At 51.4% G+C, this 22,467-nt stretch overlaps 1 protein-coding gene across 5 annotated transcripts in view; it reads left to right on the plus strand.

The window, feature by feature from the left end:
* The window catches only part of AFAP1L1 (actin filament associated protein 1 like 1), a 59,389-nt gene that overhangs the window by 27,771 nt on the left and 9,151 nt on the right, over positions 1-22,467 (plus strand). For 3 of the 5 annotated variants that reach the window (XM_075996201.1, XM_075996202.1, XM_075996204.1), the window contains exons 5-15: positions 803-911; positions 4,596-4,715; positions 5,342-5,553; positions 7,484-7,663; positions 9,588-9,680; positions 12,587-12,671; positions 12,930-13,082; positions 14,160-14,371; positions 16,489-16,634; positions 17,270-17,342; positions 19,297-19,408. In XM_075996201.1, coding sequence (XP_075852316.1) covers positions 803-911; positions 4,596-4,715; positions 5,342-5,553; positions 7,484-7,663; positions 9,588-9,680; positions 12,587-12,671; positions 12,930-13,082; positions 14,160-14,371; positions 16,489-16,634; positions 17,270-17,342; positions 19,297-19,408 — 1,495 coding nt within the window. The remainder of the gene's footprint in view (positions 1-802; positions 912-4,595; positions 4,716-5,341; positions 5,554-7,483; positions 7,664-9,587; positions 9,681-12,586; positions 12,672-12,929; positions 13,083-14,159; positions 14,372-16,488; positions 16,635-17,269; positions 17,343-19,296; positions 19,409-22,467) is intronic. The other 2 variants (XM_075996203.1, XM_020283650.2) reach the window with 1 other exon arrangement.

A 22,467-nucleotide genomic window follows, 5' to 3' on the forward strand; every position in this document is an offset into this window, starting at 1 on the left:
TCTGCTGTGTGACCTTGGGCAAATCACTTCCCTTCTCTGAGCCTGAGTTTCTCACCTACAAAATGAAAGATCGGACCAGATCTAGGGTGCTCGATATGAGGGCCATGGGTTTAGAGAAAGGGACATATAATCACAAGAAGCTTTGTCTGTCATCTGCATAATTCATTATCATCATTGTCGTCAACATGCTATGTCCTTTACAGCTATGTCCTTTACATGCTGATAGCATGAAATGAGGTTGGCACGATTATTGTCCCCATTTTACAGATAAGGAAGCTGAGGGTTAGAGAGAGTAAGTGATATGCCCGATGTCCTACAACTAGTAAGCGACAGAATTTAGCTGTAAAGCCGGGGTTCCCCTGGCCCAGCGCTTAAGCTCTTAGCTTTGGGCCATACTGTTTCGCTGTATAATCAGTCTTAGGCTTAACTTGTCGCACCGCGCCTTGTGTGTATGTAGCGTGGTTGCAGAGTATTGCAGAACTCGCTGTAGTTTTTGATCACTCTGCACGTGTTCAATCGAAGTATTGAACTGTTTGGCCATCCACAGAGCTCTTAGACATTACAGAGGATCCCTGATGCTTGCAAAATTGGGAACGAAGCACAGAACAAATAAACATGCTCTCAAGTTCTGCCAGTTTTGTGACTGTTAAACGTTACAGCTTCACGTTCAGACTGCCTTGGCCTTCTGGGAGCTCTTGCCTCCCTCTCCCCCAGCCTCCTCCCTCCCGCTCACGGCTCAGGGCTCCCCTCTGTGTGCTTCCGAGCCTTTCTGGGCTCCCATGCCTCCTTTGTGCCCTCACAGGCAGCCGACCTGCCTCCGCCACTCCCCAACAAGCCTCCGCCAGAGGACTACTATGAGGAGGCCCTTCCTCTGGGGCCAGGCAAGTCCCCTGAGTACATCAGTTCCCACAGTAAGTTCTGGTCCCCTTGGAGGGTGGGGGCTTCTTCTCCCTGAGTAGCCAATGCTAAGCTCCTCTGTGTCCTGGGAGAGCTGGAGCTCCAAGCAGGGCAACCCCAGCCATGCCACCCCTTGCTAAGGAGGAGCTGCCCTGGGCACCTGGCCTCTTCGGTGGCAGTCTGGGTGGACCAACAGGTGTGGCCGTTATTGTCCCAGTTCTTTGTAGCCTTGAATAACCCCCTTCCCCTCTCTGGATCCATTTAAGGGTCCATTTCTGCACCCTTAAGACAAGAAAGAGAAGCTAGGAACACGCGCATAGATGTGCTAAGATGCAGGTGCACAGGCGACCGGCGCTGCACCGCTCCTAGCTTTCAGCTGCTCCTAAGCCCAGTCTCCTCCCTAGTGGGCGGTGAGACAGTGTGTTTGCCCAGAATCGCATCTGCCAGGTGGATTAGGTTAACCAGTCAACACATAAGATTAAAAAGCACATGGTCTAAGCCAGAGGCCTTCAGAGTAGAGTGTGGGCACCCCAGGGGTTCAAAGGATGTAGGCAGAAATATTAGAAGCTTTCTTTATACTTAGTTCAACACATCTTTTTAAAATTTCCATGTGACTACTTTGTAGCATTTATAATCTGATAATAGCATTTTACAAATCGTTTTTATACATATAATTTATACACAAATAAATATATATATATTTTACTAACAGGTGAGCATAATAAAATAATTTATTGGGCACTGGTACAAATTGCCATTGAAAATCTCTTAAATAGGCCATAAAGGGGAGTCCTTCATCTTTTAATCAGTCTCCTCTAGGGTTGCAAAGCATGGATGTTCCTTTGATGATTAGATGAAGTCACTTGCTTGGATATAGGGACTTAACATTACATACAAGAAACAATATTATAGTTTTTGGATGATCCAACATGACTAGTTGAATTTGTATAAGATAATGCTTGTTTGATGCTACCCTGTCGTTCAGTACACAGTGGAATATTCTCCAACCAGCAAAAAATTTAAAAAATAGGGGGCAGGGGAAAGAAAATAAATAAATAAGTAAAATAAAAAAATAGATCTGTCAGTGCTGATCAGAAATGAATCCAAGGTACAGTCCTTTTTGAAAATGAAACACAGAATACTATATATAACATGATTCCATTTTGTTTTTTTATAAATAAGGGAAACATACACACACTCGCATATGTATGTATTCGTTTTGATAATTTTTCTAGGATATGCAAGAAACTATTAACAGGATTTTCCTGTGGGAAATGAGTAGAAATATGGGTGAGGGAGACATATTTTTTCCTTTATACTCTTTTGTACTACCACTGCTTGTGCTTTTTACTGTGGGTGAATATATTTTTTTATTGTGGCAAAATACACATAAGATTGACCATTTCAAAGTGTCCAACCAGTGGCATTTAGTACATTCACAGTGCCCAACTACTATCGTCACTACTACCTAGTTCCTGCATGTTTTCATCACCCAGACAGGAAATCCCGTACCTACTAAGTAGTCACTCCCTGTTTCTCACCACCCCTGCACCCCTGGCCCCTGCCTGCCACCGATCTGCTTTGTCTCGACGTGGATTTGCCAATTCTGGATATTTCATATAAATGGAATCATTCAATCTGTGGCCTTTTGCGACTGGCTTCTTTCACTTAGCATTATGTTTTTAAGCTTTATCCGTGTTATACAGAGCATGTATCAGAACTTCTTTCCTTTTTATGGCTGAGTAATATTCCATCGTTTGGACATACTGCATCGTGTCTATGCATTCACCAGCTGATGGACACTGGCTGAGGCGGGGCGGGACCAGGTCGTGAGCAGCCTCTTCAGCATTCACAGCCTTGGGTCGGGTCCTGTGTCGCTGCAAGCAGCTGTTTGGGTGTGGAGCGGGCAGCTTTATTTTATCCATCCAAGTGCTGCAGGGCATCAAATCGCAGCTCGAGCCTGCTGGCTGGATGCGGCGGCTCTTCCACCTCCCAGAGAGCTCACTCCGCTCTCGGACAGGGCAGAGAAGCCAGCTCCCAGAAGCAGCCGGAGTCCTGGGGCAGGAGGGAAGGGAGGGTCTCAGGAAGGGCCGTGGCCCGTATCCAGGGAGAGCGCCAAGTCCAACAGGGAGTATCCTTCCTCTTGCACACGGCGTCTAGCCCTGCCAGGTGTCTGATGCTTTGCCCCTGTGTCCCCCGCCCCTCACCCCCACACCTCTGGCCCTGACACCCCCGGGCCACCTTACAGGGGATGCCCGCATCTGAGGCGTCAGGGCGCTTTCCGGAAAGGAGGGCTCTGAGCCTCACTGGGAGAGAGAACGGGGTGTCCCAGTCACCAGGAATTTCGGTGCTGCCGTCCTCAGGAAACAGATGGGCAGGAGGGCCTGGCAGCCCAGCGCAGCAGTCTGAAGAGCAGTGCAGTGCGAGAGCGAGCTGGGCTGGGGGAAGGAAGGCTTCCTGGAGGAGGGGATGTGCACCGTGCCCTGGGCTGGAGCCCTCCGTTCTGATCCAGGCCCTGTCTCCAGCGCACCATGCTTGTTTCCCCGCCTGTAGAAGAATAGGGCTGACACCCACCTCCCTGCCTCGTGGGAATCAAAGGAGACAGTCATAATAAGAACTGGCATTTGTCTAGCACGTTGTGTGTGCCAGGCACTGAGCTGAGAGTTGATGTGCATTGCGTCACTTAGCCAAGGTGGGAATTGTCCCTGTCACTTCACAGGCCCGAATCTGAAGTGCAGAGACTCATTTCTTAACAAGGTCACTCAGTCAATAGCAAAGATAGGACTTGAACTCAACTCTGACCCCAAAGCACACGCCCTTAACCAGCCAAACTTCAAAGCGTGCTCCAGGGACTGTCTGCATCAAAATAACCTTCTTTATTTTTAAAAATAAATTTGTTGACTAAATGTGTTCCAATTCATTGGAGTTCACTGTGTTTTCTATTTTTATGCCTGTTTAGAATTTTCCTATTAAGTAGCTGTGGTTTTCTTAATGCAGACTCCTCACCCCAGCCCACTCCAGTGAATCAGAATCTCTGGGGTACAACCCAGGGGTCTGCAACGTGAAACAACTGTGGGTGGCGCTGATGCAGGGTACAGTTTGAGATGCCTCCTCGCCGCTGGCCTATGCTTTCCTGCCCCAGCCCCAAGCGGGAATGCGCTGGGAGAACTCGCATGGGTGGCTGCCGTCGTCACTGTTTTGTGCACTGTCACTGTCTCCTCCCGTCCAGCTCTTCCTTTGCAGTCCCAGAGGTTTAGAAGGAGAGTCGCTCGGAGGAGACGAGGGAGCGGGCGCATTAGGAAGTAAGCAGAAGGGCTGGGGTGGAAGGAGACGAGGCGAAGGCAGGGAGGTCTGAGCCCAGGCAGCTGCTGCCTACAGGAATCAGCTGTGACCTACACACACACACACACACACACAAACACACACACACACAAACTTTGGGCCGACCACTCGCCACCTGAGAAAGTCAAAGGGCAGATCTTTGAGCTGGGTGTTGATGGATGAGTAGGAGTTCTCTGGTAGAAGATAAGAGGGCAGAAGGAATAGCATGAACGCAAGCCTGGAGGTGGAGCAGATGAGATGCAGTGAGGAGGCCCACGCCCTGGCCAGGGGCTGCCTGGAGCCCCCTCTCTCTTCCCTGAGGAGGGGCATCTCCAGCCCTGGCTGCTGCAGTCTGCCCGCCTTTCTCCAAAGTGCAGCTCTATCCGACAACCCCACAGATGGCTGCAGCCCAGCGCACTCGATTGTGGATGGCTACTATGAGGACGCGGACAGCAGCTACCCTGCGACCAGGATGAACGGCGAGCTGAAGAGCTCCTGTAAGTACCAGGCAGGCATCGGACGAGGTCTGTCCCCACGAAGCACAGGCCTGGCCCTCGGCAGGCACGTGCCCACCAGCCCCTCACCCAGGCCATGGTCCCCACAGAGGCCCCAAAGCCCTAGTTCGGGGTGACCCCAGCCTTCAGTGGGAGCCCCAGATCGAGCCCTTGCCCTGACTCTTGGTAACTGACCTTAGGCAGGTCACTTCTCTTTGAGCCTCAGGTTTCCTTATGTATAAAATAGGGACCTGCTGGGTTGCTGTGAGGATCACCTGAGCCTACAGGAGTGAAGACGACAGTGTGATGACAATAATGGGAGTCTATTGAGCATGATTGGGTGCTAGACACTTGGCTGAACACTCAGTGCATTGGCCTTCAAATAGGCAGATGAAGCAGGTGCTGTTATTTATTCCGACCACTTTACTGATGAGGACACTGAAGCGCCAAGCAGTGAGATAACCAAGATGGCAGGAGAAGTGGCGCGTGTGTAAAACACGGTGCAAACGTGGGGCTTCAGTCGTCACCAGTGTCATCCCGGTCCCGGGCCCCAGAGCAGGAATGCCTGCAGAGGGGTGAGAGGGTGCTTTCCTGGGGATGGCACGGTGACGGGCCCTTTCCCGTGGCAGACAATGACTCTGACGCCATGAGCAGCTCCTACGAGTCCTACGATGAGGAGGAGGAGGAAGGGAAGAGCCCTCGGCCCCGGCACCAGTGGCCCTCGGAGGAGGCCTCCATGCACCTGGTGAGGGAGTGCAGGATATGCGCCTTCCTGCTGCGGAAAAAGCGCTTCGGGCAGTGGGCCAAGCAGCTGACCGTCATCAGGGAGGACCAGCTCCTGGTGAGTGGCGGGCGGCCAGGCCTCTCGGCCTCACACGGACTTGCACGCGGTGTGTCTGTGTGTGCTGCGGACGTGTCTGCCTCAGGCGCACCCAGCCTGGGCTAGGCTTCGTGCGCAGCTCAAAGCACAGTGCTCCCCAGAGCAGGGCTCTGCCGACTTAAGAATTTAAACACTCTCGTGCACACACACACACACACACACACACACACACACACACACACACACACACAGTTTATTGAGCACGTGTTGGGTGCCAGACACATGGCTAAACACCAAGGGGTAACCACTGCTACATTTCAGTGAACATATTTTCACCCTCATTTCCATGCATCTTTTTTATAAAACTGATCCCCTATGGCACTTGTTATTATATAACTTGCTTTTTTGAAGAAGTTCTTTTTAATTCACCATGTCTCATCACCATTATTTCATAAAAGAAAATGCATCTTTAACTCCAAATTAGGAGGATGACCATAATTGCAAAAATATAATAACTCTTGGCTGGGCGAGGTGGCTCACGCCTGTAATTCTAGCACTCTGGGAGGCCGAGGCGGGCGGATTGCTCGAGGTCAGGAGTTCAAAACCTGCCTGAGCAAGAGGGAGACCCCGTCTCTACTATTAATAGAAAGAAATTAATTGGCCAACTAATATATAGAGAAAAAAAATTAGCCAGGCATGGTGGTGCACGCCTGTAGTCCCAGCTACTCGGGAGGTTGAGGCAGCAGGATTGCTTGAGCCCAGGAGGTTGAGGTTGCTGTGAGCTAGGCTGATGCCATAGCACTCACTCTAGCCTGGGCAACAAAGCGAGACTCTGTCTCAAAAAAATATATATATATATGTAATAGCTCTTCTACCCCCAAAAACTCTGTTGGCAAGCCTTCCCCAACACAGATGCTTTTGGAACATGACCTTTTCTCACCCTGGGGCAGTGAAAAGCCTATCCCAGGCAGCACCAGTCCAGGAGGACCTCGTTCCACTCCTTATGCCTTCTGTATTTTTCTTGACGTATTGCAGTGGCTAGCACCTCCACCACAACATAAACGGAAGTGGTGAGAGCACGCAGCCTTGTCCCAGTCCAGATCTCAAAGGGAAAGTTTTTAAAATTCACCATTAAGGCTGGTGTTTCCTGTGGGTTGTTTGTAGCCATTCCTTATTGTCACTCTAAGGAGGTCCCCTCTATTCTTGGTTTACTAAGAGTTTATATCACAAGTGGGTGTCAAACGTTATCAAATACTTTTTCTGCCTCTATTGAGATATGTGATTTTTCTCCTTTTTTCTGCTACTATGATGAATTATATGGTTGATTTTTGAATATTAAACTACCCTTGTGTTCCCAGAATAAACCTCACTTGGTCTGGATGTGGTTTGCCTTCTACATGTGTCTGGATTCCATCTGCTAGTACTTTAAGATTTTTGCAAATATATTATGAGAGGAATTAGCCTATAATTTTCCTTTTTTGCAATGTCATTTGCCAGGTTCTGGTATCAAGGTAATGCGGGCCTCATAATAAGAACGAGAGTGAGAATCATTATTGATAAACTATTGACTTCCCAAGGCCAACCCTCCAACTCTGCTAGAAGTCTCTCTCCCACATTCCTGCCAGGTAGCCTTTTAACTGGCTTCCTCCCAGGCCAGCCCATTCCGTCTCTGGTTTTCTAGGCTAGAAGGGTCATCCTAACATTGTAGTACAGTCTGCCTCTTCCCAAACAGGTAGCCGTGCCTGTAGATTGCCCAAAGATGTCCCCTCTCAGGCTTCTCTTCCAGGGTGAAGCCCCCAGGCCCTTCAGCTGTCCTCGCCCAGTGCCAGGGCTGGGCTGGGTCGGGGAGGCCTGCACGGGGCGGTCATGCTGCCCCTGAGCCCTTGTGCGAGGGTGTCTCCCTCCTCTACCCGCCACTCCAGAAACCCTGACCTCGTCTCTCCCTGTCCAGTGTTACAAAAGCTCCAAAGACCGGCAGCCACATCTGAGGCTGGCGCTGGACAGCTGCAGCGTCATCTACGTGCCCAAGGACGGCCGCCACAAGAGGCATGAGCTGCGCTTCGCCCAGGGGGCTACCGAGGTCTTGGTGCTGGCGCTGCAGAGCCGGGAGCAGGCCGAGGAGTGGCTGAAGGTGCGTGGGCCTCCCCTTCCCGCCTCCCCTCCCTGCCTTCCCTCTGCTCTTCCTCAGTGGGGCTGGCTCCTGTCCCTGGAAGAACCAGACCTTGCTCAGTGCCTGAGCCCAAGTGCCCTACACAGGGCTGCGGCTTGCGTGTGAAAATGGGCTCAGACATCTCCAAGAGACAGGCCCCGTGCTCGGGGCCTCTGTTCCTCCCAGCTGTCGGAAGCCCCTTTCTAACATCCCTACCGTGGCCTTGCTCAGCCTGCACTTGTCTACCTCCTGGCATGGGGAGCTTAATGCCTACAAAGGAAGCTGATTTTATCATTACACAAGCTAATTCTTCCAAAAAAAGAAGAAGAAAAAGAAAGGAAAAAACCCTTCCTTGCGTGGAAACGTATATCCTTGTAACCACCACCTGTGGCCCAGATTCTGCCCCTATGGGGCTACACAGCCTAATGACAGTTCCCGTGTATTGAACACTTGCTTTGTGTCGCACAGTGTGCTAAGAGCTTTACATATGTGACCTTATTTATTCTTCAAAATGGGACTATCATTCCCATTTTACAGATGAGGAAACTGAGGCACGGTTTTGAGAACTTATGTAACTTGCACACAGCCAAGTGGTTGGGGCTAAGATTTGAAGCTAAGAAGTAAATCAAAGGCTGTATGCAGGGTGGCACAGTCATGACGAGGGAGGACTTTGTGGCCCCCAGATTTAGGTGCAAGTCCCAGGCCTAAGCAGCACTTACTGGCTGTGTGATCTTCTGCAAATGACTCTGCCTGCCTTGCCTCGGTTGTCTCCCCTGTAACATGGCCCTTGTAAGGACTGTCGAGAGCACTGGCATAGAGCCCGCCAGGCATAGGTGTTTAGTAAGTGTCAGTGACTCCCTTGGTGATAACAGTGATTGCAGCCCCCAGTCCCCCGGGGCACACCCTCCATCCCTGCAGCCACCTCTGCTTCCGTCACTCTCCTCCTCCCGCTTCCTGCTGGGACAATGAAACAAACACCTCCCTCCCCCCTTCCTTCCCCTGATAACCAGCTGTCCCACTGGAACAGTTGGTGCTTCTCATTACCCCTTTGTCTCCGGGGGAAGGAGAGAACCCGGCCTGCCGCCTGCCTGGGGGAGCCTCTGCCCTCCAGGGCCAGTGGGTCAGAAGAAGGAGTTGGGAGTTAAGAGACTTGCTTTGACACTTGATCCTTGGGGGGCTATTGGCCCAGAGGTAGAGAGCTGGCAGCCACACTGCTGGCATTTGGGTTCTGGCTCTGCTGCCACCTAACAGGTGGCTGCCCCTCTCTGAGCCTCATCATCCTAATCTGTAACTTGGGGATCACAAGGCTGCCGTGGAGACAAAATGGGATAATCCTCATAAAGCCTCCTGATAGGTGAGCGACAAACAGTAGCTGCTATGATTTCATGACCTGCATGCTTCCTGCCCTGCAGCCTTGGGTGAGCGGGTGCACGCCTGTGAGTCTCAGCTTCCACGCGCTGTTGTGGAGCTGCTAACCCCAGCTGCCCTGCAGCCTGATGTGAGGGGCCTCACCAGGCCCCTCCCCCTTGTGAGGGTTTATGGTTCACACCACCCAAGGAGGTAAGCAGAGGACCCATATTAGTCCTATGTTGCAGATGTGGAAACTGAGGCTCGGAGCACAGAAGTGGCCTTCCAAAGACCACACAACTGATTAGCAAAGGATCCAGCTCTAGAAGCTAAGCCTCTTGGTTCCCAGCCCTGTACGTTTGCAGTCCAAGGGGCAGATGCAGGAGAAAGTTTTTCCAGCCCTGACGTGCCCCACACATGCGCAGGTGGCTAGGTCAGCCCCTCCCTTCCCCCCAGTGGCCCCGACCCCTGGTTCAGTGGCCTGGCCATACAGACCCCACTCTTCCTCTGCCTCCACAGCCCCCGCCCACCCGCTCACAGCCCTGCGTCCTCTCCACAGGCCATCCGAGAGGTGAGCAAGCCAGTTGGGGGAGCCGAGGGGGTGGAGGCCCCCAGATCCCCAATCTTCCTGTGCAAGCTGGACCTGGACAAGGTACGTCTCTTTCCACTAGGTCTCCTGTGGGTCAGGCAGTGGGCGCTTGACACAAGCTCGACCCCAGGGGCATTCCCAGACTGGGATGAAGCCAGGCACCCACCAAGAGTGTCGTGCAAACTGTGGGTGCCCAGCACAGAGCTGGCACAGCAGCAGGCGCTCCACAAATGTCTCCTGAATCATGAGTACATGGATAAGTGAGTGCCCGTGTCCAGGGTGCAGTACAAGCCAGAGAAGGAAGTCGCTCACCCTGCCAGGACAGGAGGAGGTCACACTTGAACTGTGCCATGAAACGTAGGTTGAAATGTGTCCATTGGAAAAGGAGCGAGACAGTCATTAGTCAGTTGGTCGGGCCATGGGCAGACAGGTACTAGTGATTACACTTCGCCAGGTGCTGTGGGTAACAAAGAGCCTCAGAGCAAATCGTCCCCTTAGGGACACTTGAGTCTGGGGGGACGTTCATGACGCACTTACATGGGTCTTGCGTGATACCACAGAGGCAGCATTTATGGGCTGTGACTGTGTGCCCGGCTTTGTTCTAAATGCTTTACCTCGATTAACTGAGGTCATTTCTTTAGCAACCCTTTGAGTAGGCACGTTTTCAGAGGAGAAAGCTGAGCACAGACAGACTGACCCAAAGTCGCATAGCAGATAAGAAACACGGGCAGGGCGTGCAGAGCATCCCGAGCGCCTGTTCCACGAGCCACTGGTGGCGTCTGCTGCACGCCAGACACATGCCAAACACATGCCAGGCACATGCCAGGCACATGCCAGGCACCGAGTGCAGCCCAGACAGAAACAGCCGCAGCCCCTGCCCGCACAGCACCTCCGGCCCGGTGGGGAAGCGGACAGGAGTCAAGTAGTCGCCCGACCTATAAATGCCGAGCGGCGTTGAGTGCACGGAGGGAAAAGTACCAGGTGGCCTGGGAGCATGTGTCAGCGGCCTGCTCCTGTCTCAGAGTCCGGCAAGACTTCCCTGAGGAAGTGACATTTCGGATGAGGACAAAAACATTAGCAAGGAAGTGGGGGGCAAAGGCATTCCAAGCAGGAGGACGGGCACCGGAGCAGGGGGGAGCCTGGAGTTGACAGCAGCCAGCGTGGCTAGGCTCAGAGAGAAGAGGGAGCATAGCAGCCCTGTTAGGTCCTGGAGCACTAGCGAGGGGGACAGGGACTCACGCTGGCTGGAGGGGCCAGACTTAGGGGGCTTAGGGAAGACTGGCGCCCGTGTTGAGCCTTAAAGCATGGGCACAATTTCACTGGGGCAGAAGTGGCCTGAGGGAGGGGGACGCAGAAGCAAAGGGACCAGGCAGAGTCACTAGGAGTGGAAGGGGGTACTCTCGCGCCAGGTGGGTGCTGGAGCGGTTCAACCCTGTCACCGAGCCCTTGCCGTGAGTGGGACCAGAGGAAAGCAACGCTGACGGTGCCGGGGTGTGTGTGTGTGAGAGTGTGTGTGCGCACACAGTTGTAGCTGAATGCCGTGGTGCAGTTTGAAGGACGTGGCAAGGTTGTAGGCTTGAGCTTTCCTGTGGCTGAGTGGCCGGGGGAAGGGCAACTAAAATACCCAGGGTGTTCTTTCTGGTGCGGAGTGGGGGTGGGGCTGTTTCTCCGTGGGATCATGTGACTGCAGTGTTGACACCGTGGTTGAGTTTATTCCAAAGTGCCCACAGTATTTCCTTGTATTTGCTGTCTATCTTGATGAAAAACTTGTCACCTGCACACCGTTGCAGAACAAATAGAACCATAACTTCTATTTCACAATTTACAGGAGTGACTATTTATACTTTTGACAGTTCTAGCCAATTTCTGACAGGTGCCATTTTTGCAGCCCTTTGGAAGTTGAGGGGAGCACCCGGCCTCTCCTGTTCTCCCCGTCGCTGGCGCTGTGCTCATGGAGAAGCGTCCCTGAGCCCGGTTGGGGGGCCTTGGCAGGAAGGGTTTAGGGGCCTCAGAGCTCTGTAATTTCTCCTTTTTAAGTGGGTGGGTGCCACTTTAATCCTGTCCCAAGTCTGACTGGCACACTTGGCTTCCTGAAGCAAGGTGGCAGCACATCATCACACAGGTGTCAGAAATGACCCAGTCCCTTGGCCTCATTATTCCTCCTGGGCTGGCTGCCTGGCGCCTCACAGGCGCCCCCTGGAGTGGGCGGCATTCAGGTGAGAAAACCAAGCTTTGGGAAGACGCAGGACTTTCCCGCATTGCCGCAGCTGGTAATTGGTACGAGAGTCATAATTTCTTCCAGGGTCGGTCTCACTACTCCGCTCCACCTCCTGTGGTGCCAGTAGGCACTTACTTGGCCTTGTAGGAATGAATGTTCCAGAGTTGGTCTAATGAGTAAGACTAACTTGGGCCGGCAGTGCCGCTGTGAACACGGCGTGTGCGCCTTTGTGTGTGTGCAGCTCACGCGTGCGTCCTGACCGCTCGTCACCTCCGAGCTAGGATCATAGTGGACTCCTAGTGGCCACCAGCTCCTGTTGGGAACTGCTTTGGAAATGTCTGCCAGCGCACCTCTTTTTTCTCCGTCCTCACCGTCATCTTGGTTCATGCCCTTACTGAGTCTCATTGTGACCAGGATGACCCTCTCTTAGTGGCTCTTTTGCTTCCAGTTTTGTCCATGACCACTATGCCACTGGAAGGAACTTCCTGCACAAGGCTAGATTAGGTGATACCAGTGTCGCACTTAAACACCTTCCCAGCTCCCGGTCACCTGCCAGATACAGTCCAAACTCCTGAGACATTTCTCTCAATGTGTTACCATACCTGACATAGTATCGTGCACACAATAGTTGCTGACAAATACTCGTCAGCTAATTATCACGCACATGGGGAGTAGGGAAGGGGGACTAAACCAATAAAGGGGTCCTTCTGAGCGCGTCCTCTGATGTGGGGCTGTCTGTGTCCCTCCCCAGAGGCTGTCCCAAGAGAAGCAGACCTCAGATTCCGACAGCCTGGGCATGGGCGACAACTGTTCTACCCTTGGCCGCCGGGAGGATGGTAGGAGCCTCGGTGGGGGAGTGGGGGGCAGGCTCAGGCTAGAGAACGCCGGAGCTGGGAGGGCCCTGCCCACAGGCACATGGTGGCAGAGCAGGTCCCCACTACTCTGGAGACCTGGCTAAGGCGTCCCAGCCTGCCATACCTGGAGCTGCAGGCCAGTCCCCGTGTGCAGGCCGAAAGGGCCACCAAGAAGGCCTGGGGATGGTGGGGCCGGGGCCAGGAGCACCTCCCGCCCCTGACTCATCTGTCCGGCCACAGGCAAGGGGAAGAAGAGCAGCCTGGCCGAGCTGAAGGGCTCCATGAGCAGGGCTGCGGGCCGCAAGATCACCCGCATCATCAGCTTCTCCAAGAAGAAGCCGCTGGCCGATGACCTGCAGACGTCCTCCACCGAGGAGGAGGTCCCGTGCTGTGGTGGGTACGGGGCGTGGGAGGAGGGCAGTCCAGGTCCTGTGGAGGGACGCAGGCTGCGGGGCTGAAGCCGGGAGAACATCCATCCTCATCCACCTGGTCCCCATGGCAGGGAAGAGAATGCAGCCTACCGGGTGGCTAAACCTCACCTGCCAACAATCCAACAATCCCTGCCTTCCCATCTCTTCCCTCCCCTGACGCCCTGACGCCCTGACGCCCAGCAAAAGGAAAAGCCAACTGGCCCCCATATGTCTGTGCTCCCTGTGACCTTAGCCCAAGGGCCTCAGTTTCTCAGTTTCCTCCTCCATAATGACAGGAGAGTATCTTATTTCCCAGCATAAAACATGCCAATTGTGAAATTTCCAGTCTTACAAGGAAATTTCTTAAATAAAAATATTTAAGTACTTTTTATTATAAATGCATTCAATGTGAGGTTGAAGGAGGAAACATTGTTTTGCTCATGTAAAACATACACTGGAATCCGATAGGAAGTCGCGTATAATACTTTGGATGTGCAGTAATATTCTACTAACCCTGAAAAACTATTGTAAAAAGAACATGGCTATAAAGAAGTATTTTGTAATCAGTGAATCAGAGCATATTATGCTAAAAAAAAACAACAATAATAAATTTAAGTCTCAAATGTTTAGAGGGAATTCTAAACCTGTCCGTCATCAGCCACACAGCGGAGCCTTGCTCAATTTCAGAATTCTTTGTCCTGGCAAGACGTTGTCGTCCCCACACGCTGCCACCAGGTGTCAGCACCATCCATTATTTCAGTAACAGTTTTGATTTTGAGGGAGAAAAGACAAGAGAGAGAATTATGTCATATATAGTCCTGGCCTCCTCATCAAACGTGGTGTGGTCCGAAGGCCGCCTGGCGATGTACGAATGTCCCCTTATCCGTCCCCGTTCTGGGAAACTGACACTCAGAGAGAAGAGCATGCCCGAGGTCATGCAAAGGTTGTCCAGGCACCCTGTCCCCGGGGTGGAGATTCCCGCGCCCCGCTTTGCGCCCCCCCCCACGTGGGTGTCCCAGGTGGGCTGTGGGGAGGTCACGCGGCTGGTGTCCCCTCCCAGGCTACCTGAACGTGCTGGTGAACCAGGGCTGGAAGGAACGCTGGTGCCGCCTGAAGTGCAACACTCTGTATTTCCACAAGGACCGCTCGGACCTGCGGACCCACGTGAACGCAGTCGCCCTCCGAGGCTGTGAGGTGGCCCCCGGCTTCGGGCCGCGACACCCGTTTGCCTTCAGGATCCTGCGCAACCGGCAGGAGGTGGCCATCCTGGAGGTGAGAGGAGGGAATCCCGGCAGGGCAGGCCTCCGTGCGGGGACTCTGGCCCGCGTCTTGTTTGTGCTTGGGGCTTGCTGCCCGCACGCCGGGGCTGACCCAGAAGCAGCGCGAGCCCAGCTGCCGTCAAGGGGACCCAAGGAGGCTTCCCAGACGACATACGGGGCACCCACTCAAATTTGAATTTCAGGTAAACAATGAATAATGGGGGTTTTGTTGTTGTTGAGACAGAGTCTCGCTTTGTTGTCCAGGCTAGAGTGAGTGCCGTGGCGTCAGCCTCGCTCACAGCAACCTCAAACTCTTGGGCTCAAGCAATCCTCCTGCCTCAGCCTCCCCAGTAGCTGGGGCTACAGGCATGCGCCACCATGCCCGGCTAATTTTTTCTGTATATATTAGTTGGCCAATTAATTTCTTTCTATTTATGGTAGAGACGGGGGTCTCACTCTTGCTCAGGCTGGTTTCGAACTCCTGACCTTGAGCGATCCACCCGCCTCGGCCTTCCCGGAGTCATAGGATTACAGGCGTGAGCTACTGTGCCAGCTGAATAATGTTTTTAATGTTTTTAATACAAGTATATCCCATGCGACATTGGGGACATACCTATACTTAAAAAATTATTCGTTGTTTACCTGAAATTCAAATTTAGCAGAGTACTCTGTATTTTTATTTACTAAGTCGCCAGCCCCAGCACCTAGATTTGTATATTCTCCCTGACCTTAAAATCCCAAGCCTGAAAGGAACCTGGTCTGGTCCAATCCGATCTGATTGTGGAATCCCCTCTAAACCCTTCTCACCGGATAGCCTCCTCTGATAAACCACCACCCCTCCCAGCAAGCAACTCAAACTTTTAGAAAGATTTACCCCATATAAAGTTAAAATCATTAAGCTGTATAAAGGCAGTAACCATGCCTGTTCTGCATACTTTTGATTTTCCAGAACTTTGCTCTACGTCCAACAGATACTGTGTGCTCAAGGAATATTCGTGGAACAAATGGGTGAATGGAATGTGATTTCATTTCACTCGTTCATTGTCCTTCTTATGCATTGGCACCTGCCCTCCTCTCTGAGGTCATGCAGAATACATGGGCTCTGTCTCCCACATGGCAGCCCTTTAGCAATTTAGAATTTAAGATGTTAACACTGGAGGAAAACTTAGGAAACTTAAAACACTACCTTCCCCCATTACAGATAAGGAAACTGAGGCCAGGGCAGCCAACTGCTTTGTCCAGGGCTCCAGGAAGGGTTCGTGGTCTCTTGACCTTGTCCTAGAAGTAAGACCCAGCCTCTTGGTCTTCTTCTCTGCCCAGTACCCACTGCCTCTCTCAGTTCTTAAATTTCAAGAAATATTGCCTCTGTAACTTACTGGGGTTTTTTTTTTTTGTTTTTTTTTTGAGAGACAGGGTCTCACTCTGTCACCCTGGCTAGAGTGCAGTGGTACGATCACGGCTCACTGCAGCCTCAAACTCCTGGGCTCAAGGGAGCCTCCTGCCTCAGTCTCCCACTCACTTTTGTTTTCCACAGTGTCAGATAGGTCCCTGACTTCCTTTAACTTAAACACAGAGCTTTCAGGCAAAAAGTGTGCTTCCTTTATTCACATTTAGCATTTGTGTGCTAATTTGATTTTATAATAATGCTCTTTAAATGAGAAGTAACATAAGAATGTGTTTAGTTGACCTGAAACTTTTTGGAGATTTTCCTATATACAGTACTATAATTATTTGAGAATTATAACAAAAGAAAAAATTTGATTATGTGAGAAATAGCCTCCTCTGATAAAAAGTAAATATTTTTTTAAATTTCAGAAAACAGCCAAATGTTGGTTTTACATCCAGGCGGTCGGGAAGGCTCAGGGTAGCTGGTGAGGGTCTGCTACCTCAGAGAGGTGGTCAGGGAGGGCCTCCCTGGGGAGGAGGTGTTTGAACAGAAACCTCAATAGAAGGAGGGAGGGGCCCCTTGGATTTCTCAATGTGTGTTCTAGTCTCACTCCTCTTTGATCCCTAAGTACCGGGAACATGATGGGTATTTACACATATTTCTGGGTTTGGCTGAAGCGAGCAGGTAGCCGGAAGCCCTGGCAGTACCAAAGTGAACTCTACCTTTGCCCCTCTCCCCCCCAGGCAAGCTGTTCAGAAGACATGGGCCGCTGGCTTGGGCTGCTGCTGGTGGAGATGGGCTCCAAAGTCACTCCTGAGGCTCTGCACTATGACTACGTGGACGTGGAGACCCTAACCAGCATCGTCAGTGCGGGGCGGAACTCCTTCCTGTGAGGGTTGCTGCCTGCCGGCCACACCCGCCCGGGGCCTTCCCTGTCTCAGCTCGCTCTCAGAGGCTGGGAGGAAAGGGAGGAGGAGCTGAGGCAGACTCTGCTTCCCTGGGAAGCCAGAACGGGTGCCCCCTCCTCCAGCAAGGACCAGGGAGCTGGCTGCAGCCCAGGGTCGGGGCAAGCTGTGGATGGGATGAGCAAAAGTGCAGAAGCCCTGGAGTAGTGGCCTGGCCTCTGCCCTCATGCCATGGGACCTCAGGCTCCCACGCCCTTGAGCATGGGACTGTGGTTAGTGCTTGAAGTTCAGCATTAGAAGAGCCAGTTTTCAGTCCCAGCTGTGTCACCACCACCTGTGGGAGCTAGTGCTGGTTGCTTGCCATCTTGGATCGTCTGTTTACTGACCCATAGGGTAGTGGTGATGAATTAACCTGCCTTCCGGTCATTGTGAGAACCACACTGGTTCCGCCTGTGAAGCCCTAACACAGCACATGGCACGTTGCCTGCCACGTTGCTATTACTAATCTTCTGGCCTGCATCAACAGCTGTTGCCACAATCAAATGAGAGTGTAGACAGGGAGGCACTGTAAGCTGCAAAGTGTCACCATCATCATCATTATTGTACTTTTATTTTCTAGATATGCAAGATCCTGCCAGGATCAGTGGCCTGAGCCCCGAGTCTACGATGATGTTCCTTATGAAAAGATGCAGGTATGGTCCATCGGGGCTGCCCAGGACTGTGGCAGTGGCCACTTACTTAGCTCTTCCTCACTGCTCCTTTTATCTTCTGCCTCAAAGAGATCATGTTCATTTAACTAGCAGCAGCTAGAAGGAGAGCCCCTTCTTATCACAGATGGTGGCTCAGGACAAGAAGTCCCTGGCGAAGGAGGCTGGGTGGTGCAGTGCGGAGAGCCCCAGACCAGGAGGAAGGAAGGGCTCTGTAGACTGCCAAGCACGGCAGACATGTGAGGCATCGTCTCCAGTTTGAGCAAGGCGCTTGGGCTCTCCTCTGTTGGTTGCTCTGGGAACTGATGCTGCTCATTCCGCGGGGTCCAGGGCAGAAGCTGACTATGGGCTGCCCCAAAGACCTTCCGCTGGTGGCACTTGCAGTCTGGGCTTTAGCTCCCGGGAGACTGACGGAGATAACAGCTTACTCATTTACCGTGAGGCTTCTGTAGCCACATGACCTGGAATGCTCACGGCAGCATGCCCTGCGCCGTCCCCTCCCTCAGGAAGCCACACGCTGATCAGATGCTGGCAGGTGGGTCAGGCCTCACAGCTGGGGGGCAGAGATGGAAGCAAGTCTGTCGGCCAGGACCCCTGCCTCGGATGGTGCCGGATGACACTCGGAGCTCTCACTGCTAGGGCTCCCTTTTCCAGCCATCCTTCTTCTGTTCAGATGGTCTTTCTTCAAACTCAGATGAACCAGTGGATGCAGCTTGAAGTTTTTCTTAGTTGCAGAGTTTAGTAGCAAGCCCTCTTAGCACTTAAGGACATGAGCGTTGGAGTCAGACTCAGGGCTGAGGCTGAGTTACCTGGGGCTTCGCTTCTCTGGTCCTCATTTCCTGGCTCCAAATGGATATGATAAAACCTACTTTCTAGAACTATTGCAAGAATTAAGTGAAATATTTTATGTAAAAAATAATTTAACACGGTGTCAGCACATTAGAAGGTCTAAGAGTAAATAGTACTGTTGTAAACAACATTATTATTATTTTACAGTACTATCACATTCCACCCATGTTTCCTGAGCTCTGACTGGATTTTGAGTGTTCCTAATATACTCTCCGTGCATCAATCTATTAAGTTATATCACTTCTATCATTGATCTCATCCATGGCATTTGTGTGTGTGTGTGTGTGTGTGTGTGTGTGTAGAAAGACTATATTAGCAATTCAGAAAATTATAAGGGTACTTCCAAATGATGTGGAGGACTAAAATATCTATGACAAATCAAACCTGGTCTTTTGACATTATAATTTTCGTCTCTTAGCAGGTACTCCAGTTTAGGGCTGCCTTCTGCTTCTCCCCCACCCCTCCACCCCCAACCAGGAAAGTGCCTGGTTCGAGTGATACATTGCTAGTGAAAGTGCTTTATAAACTGTTGAGTGCTACACAACAGTTGTAAAGGCCAAGATCTCAGAGCAAAGAGTGCTCACACCAAGCAGGACCACAGCACTCCCCTGCAGTACCCCTACGTCACCCCTGCAGACCCCCCTACGTCACCCCTGCAGTACCCCCTACGTTACCCCTGCAGAACCCCTACATTACCCCTGCAGAACCCTCTACGTTACCCCTGAAGTACCCCCTACGTTACTCCTGCAGAACCCCCTACGTTACCCCTGCAGAACCCCCTACATTACCCCTGCAGAACCCCCTACGTCACCCCTGCAGAACCCCCTACGTTACCCCTGCAGAACCCCCTACGTCACCCCTGCAGAACCCCCTACGTCACCCCTGCAGAACCCCCTACGTCACCCCTGCAGAACCCCCTACGTCACCCCTGCAGAACCCCCTACATTACCCCTGCAGAACCCCCTACGTCACCCCTGCAGAACCCCCTACGTTACCCCTGCAGTACCCCCTACGTTACCCCTGCAGTACCGCCGCACTGATGAGTCTGAGCCTGCCTGCACTTAACCTTCTTCCTCCATCTCCTGCACAGGACGAGGAGCCCGAACGCCCCGCCGGGGCCCAGGTGAAGCGCCACGCCTCCTCCTGCAGTGAGAAGTCCCACCGCGTGGACCCGCAGGTCAAGGTCAAGCGCCATGCCTCCAGTGAGTTCTGTGTGGGCCTGCCCCACTGAGCAGGGGGGAAGAGAGGGAAGCCGTCTATTGGAGGGGGGTCTCCAGGGGTCAGGTGGGTAAATAAATGACTGAAGTGAGATGCAAAATATACCCTTAGAAAAATAACAGCACAAGCACAGCGATAAAGGGCAGCTAGCATGTGGCCTTAGAGGGAATATGGGGGGACCGTAGGAAATTGGAGCACTCAGGTCCCAACTGCAGGGGTTGCTTCTGCTCAGCTCCAGCCGATGGTCCCCACACAGCAGTGTCAGTCCCCCAATGACAGATTTGCCAATTATTCAAAAGAGGCCAGAAATCTAAACGTTTTGTGAAACCTTATTTTTTAATGTCAACCACTACTTTAAAAAAAAAAAAAAAATTAACACCAAATGAGGCCAAAGAGAAAGAGAAATTGTCTACCAGCTGTATCAGTTTCAGAGCTAACAATTTGTGATTTCTGCTTTGGGGTAATAAGTGGAGAACTGAACCCCTCCAAACACCCTGGACCTGGCTCCCCTCTGTCCCAGCCCTAGCTCTGCCTAGCACCCGCAGGGGCTCTGGGAATTGCCCGATTGCCACGGGGCACGGTGATGGCTAAGGTGCCAGACAGCTCTGTTGTGAGCTCTGTTTGATTTCCAACACTCACCTCTGCTCCTGTGTGATTTATCTCTACCAGCAAGCCAGCTTCCTGTGGGACGGCGTGTTCCAAGAGTTCTTCCTCTGTTGCTTTACATTTCCAATCCCCAGCATCTGAACAATGTCAAGTTCTGTCTGAAGATTTATTTTTTAAAATACTTTTTCATAGGATAGCTTCATTTCACTAGTATAGATAGTCCCTTTCTAGGGGTCAGGAAATCTGTATTCCATCCTCCCTTGACCACTAAATTACTGTATAACTTTGGAAATAGTCCTTTCTCCTCTCTGGGTCTGAGTTTCCTCTCTAAACAATTAGAGGGTTGCTGTGGAACCGTCTTTATTTTCTAGTCTCATAGGCACTGGAAATAAAGGGCATGTAAGATTAAAGAAATCACAAATTATAAAAAATGAAAACGTCAACATCAAAGACAAAAAAAGTAGATACTTCCTTCAAATTAAATCTTATATGAAAGTCCAGTTTATAAAAGAAGTATAAAAGTAGAGCTACTGCCGGGTATGGTGGCTCATGCCTTTTTTTTTTTTTTTTTTTTTTTTGAGACAGAGTCTCGCTTTGTTGTCCAGGCTAGAGTGAGTGCCGTGGCGTCAGCCTAGCTCACAGCAACCTCAAACTCCTGGGCTCAAGCGATCCTTCTGCCTCAGCCTCCCAAGTAGCTGGGACTACAGGCATGTGCCACCATGCCCGGCTAATTTTATATATATATATCAGTTGGCCAATTAATTTCTTTCTATTTATAGTAGAGACGGGGTCTCGCTCTTGCTCAGGCTGGTTTTGAACTCCTGACCTTGAGCAATCCGCCCGCCTCGGCCTCCCAAGAGCTAGGATTACAGGCGTGAGCCACAGCGCCCGGCCGCTCATGCCTTTTAATACCAGCTGCTCAGGAGGCTGAGGCAGGAGGATTGCTTGAGGCCAGGAGTTTGAGACCAGCCTGGGCAACATAGACCCTATCACTAAAAAAAAATTTTTTTTCATTAGCCGGGCATGGTGGCACATGCCTGTAGTCCCAGCTACTTGGGGGTGGGGTGGGGGATTGGGTTGTGGTAAAAAGTAGAGATACTCTGGTTGAGGCCCACGTGGCCTCCCCTTGCCCATACAGTGGCCTGTTAGCCATCACTGTGAAGCCATAGGGTTCCTTGAAGGGCAGTTGGAAAACACAGTGGAACATCACCGATGCAGTCCAACAACATTGTTTTTCAGATGAAGAAACTGAAGAATACAAAAAGTTCATTTGGGCTGCTATAACAAAATGCCATAGTGACTTATACACAATAGAAACTTATTTCTTAGTTATAGAGCCTGGGAAGTCCAAGATCAAGGTGCCAGCAGATTTAGTGACTAGCAAGGACCCATTTCCTGGTTCACAGATGTCGATCCTTTGCTCTCTCGGGTATCTCCTGTAAGGGCACTAATGCCATTCACAAGGGCTCTACCCTCATGACCTTATCACCTACTACAGGCCTCACCTCCAAATAACATCACATTGGGAGCTAGGTTTCAACATGTGAATTTGGGAGGGATATAAACATTCAGTCTTTAGCAAAAAGGTCTTGCCCAAGATCATGTATTAATTACTTATTGCTACATAAGAAATTACCCAAAATTTAGCAGCTCAAAACAACGCTCATGTGTTATGTCACACAGTTTCTGTGGGTCAGGAACCCTGAGCAGCTTAGTTAGGCAGTATTGGCTTGGGGTATCTCGTGAAGTGCAGTCAAGATGTCAGTTTGTCATTCGGAAGTCACCTAAACGCTTGACAGACTGGAGGATCCACTTCTAAGATGGCTCACTCGCATGCCTGGCAAGTTTGTGCTGGTGTTTGGGAGGAGGGACCATGAGGACCTCTCCAAAGGGCTGCCTGTCTTCATGGTGTAACAGCTGGCTTCCCCCAGACAAGTGACCCAAGAGGGAGCAGCAAGGGAGACACTGCACGATATTTTATGAGCTAGCTTTAGAAGTCACACTCTGTCATTTCTGCAATATCCTGATGGTTACACAGGTCAACACTATCTATTGTGGGAAGGGACTACAAGAGGGCATGAATATCGAGACACAAGAATCATGGAGGCCAAGAAGACTGCTGAGAAAACTGGTGGTCTGAGAGGCTCCATGGACCCACTCCCTAGCAAAAGAACCATAACTGGTGAAAATTATTAAAACAAACATTTAAAGTCTCTGAAAATTGTCCTAAGGACATATAGCAAATGAAGAAACATTTTTTCTAGAAAACTTACTAAATCTCAATAAGAACAGTAGAAGTTTACCCCCTAACCCCAATTTAGTGTGAAAGAATCTCCACTCCAGGCAGTTGTAGACAAAAAAACAGTGCTCCCCCTTCCCTCAGCTCCCAGTCAAGGGCTATGGTATCTCCTCAGGAAGGGTGAGCCACCAGCACTTT

This window comes from Microcebus murinus, chromosome 21 (genome assembly GCF_040939455.1).
Source record: "Microcebus murinus isolate Inina chromosome 21, M.murinus_Inina_mat1.0, whole genome shotgun sequence".
Lineage (NCBI taxonomy): Eukaryota > Metazoa > Chordata > Mammalia > Primates > Cheirogaleidae > Microcebus > Microcebus murinus.